This window comes from Coregonus clupeaformis, chromosome 7 (genome assembly GCF_020615455.1).
Source record: "Coregonus clupeaformis isolate EN_2021a chromosome 7, ASM2061545v1, whole genome shotgun sequence".
Taxonomy (NCBI): Eukaryota; Metazoa; Chordata; class Actinopteri; order Salmoniformes; family Salmonidae; genus Coregonus; species Coregonus clupeaformis.
Window position 1 is genome coordinate 8,424,630 of NC_059198.1, and position 6,000 is coordinate 8,430,629.

Consider the following 6,000-nt stretch of genomic DNA (forward strand, 5'->3'; position numbering starts at 1 on the left):
AGGGGACACCAGGGGAGACCAGGGGGAGACCAGGGGAGAGACCAGGGGAGACCAGGGAGACCAGGGGACACCAGGGGAGAGCAGGGGGAGGGGGTGTGAAAGTGTAGGGCATGCTGGTGGTACTGTTGCAGGTGGCTAGGTTGTAGTGACAGGCTAAATACACCACAGACAGGGAGCACTGGACCAGCCTGCGAAAGAGCTTTCCCAAGGCCCAAAGGCTTTACATGTGGAGCTTGTTCTCAGTGGGGTACACACTCTGTATGGTTCTCATTACAACGTCTAGGCATTTAGTGGATGCCCCACAGTTTTATAGCACTCAGACTTGACATGATTTTTATATGGAGTCCAAATGCAACATCTGTGTTTCAATATCAGTTGTAGTTATGTGTATGTTGAGGAGGTCAAACCAACTGTGTCCCTCTGGAGAAGCTCAGTGGAACCTCCAATCTCTGATCCATATATTCCTATTGGTAGAAATAATAATCCTTATAACACTAATGCTGCTGGACTTCCAAACAAGCCCAGTATTGTGAACAGCTCTTTCACATGACATGACATGACAGACAGAAAGACAGACAGACAGACAGACACACACACACACACACACACACACACACACACACACACACACACACACACACACACACACACGAAGAAGGTACTGTAGAGGGGAAACCAAAGGGGAACCAGACACTACTTTCATGTTTGCCACAGTGATATGATTTCATTCTAATTTCATTAAAAGGAGGACCACAATAACAGGAAACTAGAACTTTAAGCAGAGTTAAGGTGGGATTGGATACTGTGTCTAATGTGGGGTGTTATTGTGTGTGTCTCCTCAGCAGGCAGCTGCCCAAGGGAATGTTCTGAGAGAAGGAATGGGAACGTGGAGGAAGATAATGTGGAGGAAGAGGAAGTGTTTACTGTGGAGCTACACAGAGGACCTCACGGTCTAGGCCTGGCACTGGTGGATGGAATGGTGGGTGAAATCCTTGTCTTGTTGTCTTTATTCCTCCACCTCCTCCTTCACCCAAGTCTCATCTTCCTGTTTGTTTCTCTACCTCCCTTTCTTATTTTTCTTCTCTGCACAGGGAAATCAATGAAACTTGAAAAAGCTCAAACATTCTGTCTGTGCCTGGTTGTACAAAGTGACAGCCTTGTCGATGCGAGGGGCATGTGGCTCTTATTTGGTCATGTGACTTATGGCGTCCTGATATAAGGCATTGCATGGCTGTTCAAGCCTCATAGTCACAGGCTAATCGGATTAGCCTTTAAACTTAAAGGATTTAGAACATACGCTACCTATCTGATCAAATTCAATGTGCTTATTGAAAGAATAGTAATTTTGTAGTAGCAGGATCAGATCTGAACCCACATGCTGAATATCAACAGCATTCTTAAGCCCATGGTTCAACGGATATGGTGTAAATCCTTCTTAGTTAAAGGTAACACATTTCCCATGATTAACTGTGTTACATCATCATGCATCAAAGTCAGGGAAATCTAGCTTTAAATGAATGGTGAGTTGAACTGTAGATCTCAAGTACAGATAGCAAGAAGAGTTGTTGAGACTATGTGGGTCTTCATGTGGGTCTTCATGTGGGTCTTCATGTGGGTCTTCATGTGGGTCTTCATGTGGGTCTTCATGTGGGTCTTCATGTGGGTCTTCATGTGGGTCTTCATGTGGGTCTTCATGTGGGTCATCGTGTGTGTGCAGTGTTGGGGAATAGTGAACTAGATGTAGTTCAACTAGTAATTTAGCCCATAAGAAATAAGAAAGATCAGGAAACTATTTATATATTTTTTGACATGTATTTAACCCCTTATTTTAGGCACTAAACTATCTCCATATATACTTCCATTAATTTTTTTAAACCAGACCTTCAGACAAGTCTTGTGAGGCTTGTGGGGTGAGCAAAACAACCGACGTGTAGATGTTTGTGAGAGACTCACCTTTCCACCGAGGGGTCATTAGTGTGTAGCCCAAACTGTTCGGACGCTACAGACAGAAGTTGGCAGAAGAGGCTGTAGCGACTTCAGATGAGTCCGTTCGGACGCTTTAGACGTTTTCGTGAGAAGACTGATTTTCGGGATGTCTCATGGTCTGACGAACACCGCTCCAGCTCTGCCACCTTTCACTGCAGATGTGGAAGGGCGATATCGGCAGATGCGGTGGATTGAGACTCAGACCATTTTTGTATTATGTTAATTCGATTTCTGCCGGGCCGAAGGGTAAACTACATTTTGCAGTAGCTTGGTGGTAGTTTAACTAAATTAAAATCTAGGTTTTCAGTAGTTAATTACCTTTTTTGCCATGTAGCGGTGTAGCTAACTACTGGAACTACACACTACTATTTTGCAAAAAAAAATAAAATATGGGTGAAGTAGCAATCATTTCCTTTCTTTTTCAGCATCAGACCTGCTTAATTCTCACTTGGAACATAGTTTTTGTGTTCAATAAACTAAATTACACATTCTGTTAACATATGACCCCAAAGTTATCTGTTCTTGGAATTTCTATGACATTTCAGATCTACATATGATAATTTTTAACAAGTAGTTTGGATGTAGTAAACTAGTTTTTCTAAGTAACTTTAGTTATATAGTTAAACTATATTTTCTTAAGGGTAGCTTTAGTGTATCTTAACTTCTTCCAGTGTGAAGTAAATGGTAGCTTGGTAAACTATATTTTCAGAGTAGCTTCCCCAATACTGTGTGTGTGTGTGTGTGTGTGTCTGTGTGTATGTGTGTGTTTGTGTGGTTATGTTATGTAGGTGTGCGCTTAAGCTTGGGTTTACTAGCAGGTGCATAGCATGTGGTAAATGTGTTGACCTCCTTTTGAAGTAAGCCATGAACCAGTAAGCTAATTTATAAGAACCAGTAGACTCCTCTAAAGCATATTAGGCAGCTGCAATGGTTATTATTAACCTTATTTCAATGTCTGCCTTTGGCTTCAAATTATACTAAAGTGCTGTTTTCATCATTTAATTCATAACAGAAACGTGTCTGGTCTGAAACCCTCTACTCATGGACATGCATGCAGGTGTGCTGCTGTGGAGAATTCTATAACATGCGGTGCCCCCTGTAGGGTAGAGATTAAACAGCGGAGATGTTGCTGTAATTTAGGCACAGCGTGTCCTCAGACCCAACCTCAATGTTGCATCATCTTGTGTCCTGTGTAGAAAACGCCTCTGAAGATGACTGGGATCTATATCAAGTCAGTGGTGCCAGAGTCCCCAGCCGCCCAGTGCCAGAAGCTGAGGTTGGGAGATCGTATCCTGGCTGTGAACGGCATCAGTCTGGTGGGCATGGAATACCACATGTAAGTAGTGCAACATGGAGACTGGTCTTTACTACCCTGTGTTGATAAGAGGCTGTAATACAATACTTGATATTATTTAGATAATAGGAGTTATAAAACACAACATAGAATAGTTTCATCTCCTCCCTCTGTTTAACACACTCTCTGATGTTATCTCTCTCTCTTCTGTCCCCTTCACAGTGGTAGAGAGCTCATTCGTTCATCTGGAGATGCCCTCAGATTGCTGGTGGCCAAAATCGAGTCCAAATCAATAGGGAAGAGCTCAGTGATCAAGTGCTGAGTGGAAGGAAGGTTTCACTGGAGGCTTCCCCAAGTGACATTTGACCCTCAGAAGGGAGCTTAACCTCTTCTTTCTTTATCCAACTAAGGGCCTTAGTTGTCTGTCAGTACTTTACAAGACGTGTTCCTCAACCAAAGGATAAAAGACATTTGAAAGTTTCTTTTGTTTTGGTGAATAATCACTCCTCACTGAGTATTTTAAATGAAGCTTTACTGTACATAGAATGAACAGGAGGACACTCAAAGCAAACTGAATCCACTATTGCTGAAGTCTTCTCTGAAGCACCTCTTTTGAATGAATGCAAAATCAAAACCAAACATTACATGTGTATCAACATAATGGTCCAGACAGCTTCCCAAAACAGTGTTTTCTGTTGCCCCCCTTTTCTTTCAGCATGTGAATAAATCTGCATGGTGAGCTGTCCTTTGTACCCAGAAAACACTGTGGGTTTGGGAGAGTAGAAAATAACAGCGGTTAAGGCAGTTGTTGCTAGCAGGATTGAGCTATTTCAGTGTCTTCGAGGCCACTATCTACTGACTGCTAATGGCTAGTGCACAGCATTCTGTCTGAAGATTGCTCAGCTTTACAAACGCCAAAACTCATAAGAACTTATGCAAATATAAAAATGTTATAGAACTGTACATTATAATGTATTTTTGGGGTAAAAACAATGACCCATTCTTATGTCATAGTGGCTTTATACTTTGGATATTTACTGAAGTGCTATTAGTGAAATACTTTCTGAAACACTACAGTATAGTGAAAGGTTGTCACAGACTCTATGGTTATCTATAAGGCATTTCAGTGGAGCTCAGTGATTATCTAATATAGATGCCTGGACACAATTACCCATGGTATCAAAGCCTTACTGTTAAACCTCTCCTCTGACTTTTTCCATGTGGTGACAGTGACACTACAACTTATGACTGTTTATGAAATGTTTATGAACATAAATGACTCTTTATGACAGTTTTAAGTCAACTTCTGTTTTTTAATGCCAGGGTAACAGTGTTAAGTCTTCAATTTAATTGACGGCAAATAAAATAGTATTCAATTTTCTAATATTTATATTGTCCAGTATTTTTTGAACATATTTGAATAAATGTTATTTAGATTTTAAAACAAAATGAGAGCTCCAAAATTCCTGAGTTATTCCCCAATCCCTACATTGCCTTCTACCCATAGAGGTTGTTGCCTCAGACTGTACAGCCTGCATCCCCAGATGGTTGAACACTCTACGGCGTGGGGCTTAACAAGGCCAAATAAAGCAACGGCACACTTTGGGGTGAATAAGGAATCCAGCTGTTGACCAAGTGCTTTTAAACAGGGGGAGGTAGCAGGGAACCAAGGGTGTGTCTCACTCAGGGCAGGCACGCTTTAGTGGGCCACCAGAAGAGCCGCCATTTATAGTGCCCTGTGGTTTCCACTAGAGCAGCACTTTCCACTACACCACTCAATTTGATACACCCCAGGGTTCTCCACTGTGCCCTGAGGCCCATAGTAAAATGGTTGTTATGGCGTTAAAAAGGCAATCTCACACTTTGCATACTTCATGCTTGCAGGTAAACACAAAACTATGTCAGAAGCTGCTGATTGTGAGGAGTGTTCTGCCCAAGTCATCCATTTTCTTCCCTGGTATAACCCTGACATTAGTGCACTTTTAATTATCAGATAAATAATTAGCTAAACACAGCCAATTATTAACTGTAATTGCTTCATGGTGCTAGTCACACAAAGAGAAATCTGTACATCAAAAAAGTGCTGATATAGTAAGTTATACAGCTGATACAGTAACTAATACAGGTCACCTACATAGGCCTTGATGCAAAGTAGTCCTCCCCAATCTGAGGTTGCTTACAATCAAAGTAGTGGTCACAGTTGAGGATGGGGCAGTCAGTGAACTCTAGCCTGTAGTCATAGAACAGTGAAGCCTGGCTGGGTGAGTCCTCTGGGCCTCCAGAGAAGCCACACTCCCCCAGAGAGATGTCTGGTGGTAGGAAGGACTCCTGGGAGGGAACTCTGGTTCTGAACACCTGCAGGCTGGTGGTCTGGATCCCAACCCGCTCCTCGATCACCCTGATCAGGCTGAACACCCTGGTTCTGCTGGGGAAACCACCTCAAAGCTCACTGGATGGGCTCCTCCGTACTCAGCATAAACATAAATAGCTGACATGTATTTTCAATGGGAGTTCATTTGAGTGTGGGATTTTAAAAAAAAGTTAACCTGTCTGGGTGATGTACTGTAGCATGAGTATTTCTGTGTGTATAGATACTGTATGTCTGAGTGCTTGTTTCTGCAGTATGTACTGTATGTGCATGTCTTACCTGTATGTCTCAGGAGGTGGTGGGCTGACAGTTAGGGCAGGGCTGTAGCTTCACTCTACTGATCTCCAAACAA

The 6,000-nt window shown here is 42.4% G+C and overlaps 1 protein-coding gene across 1 annotated transcript in view; it reads left to right on the top strand.

The window, feature by feature from the left end:
• Positions 1–4,666, top strand: part of LOC123491200 (ras-associating and dilute domain-containing protein-like) — a 7,340-nt gene extending 2,674 nt beyond the window's left edge. Inside the window, exons 2-4 of the mRNA XM_045221108.1 lie at positions 846–979; positions 3,183–3,322; positions 3,503–4,666. Coding sequence (XP_045077043.1) covers positions 846–979; positions 3,183–3,322; positions 3,503–3,602 — 374 coding nt within the window. The 3' untranslated portion in view covers positions 3,603–4,666. The remainder of the gene's footprint in view (positions 1–845; positions 980–3,182; positions 3,323–3,502) is intronic.
• The last annotated feature ends 1,334 nt before the right edge of the window (positions 4,667–6,000 follow it).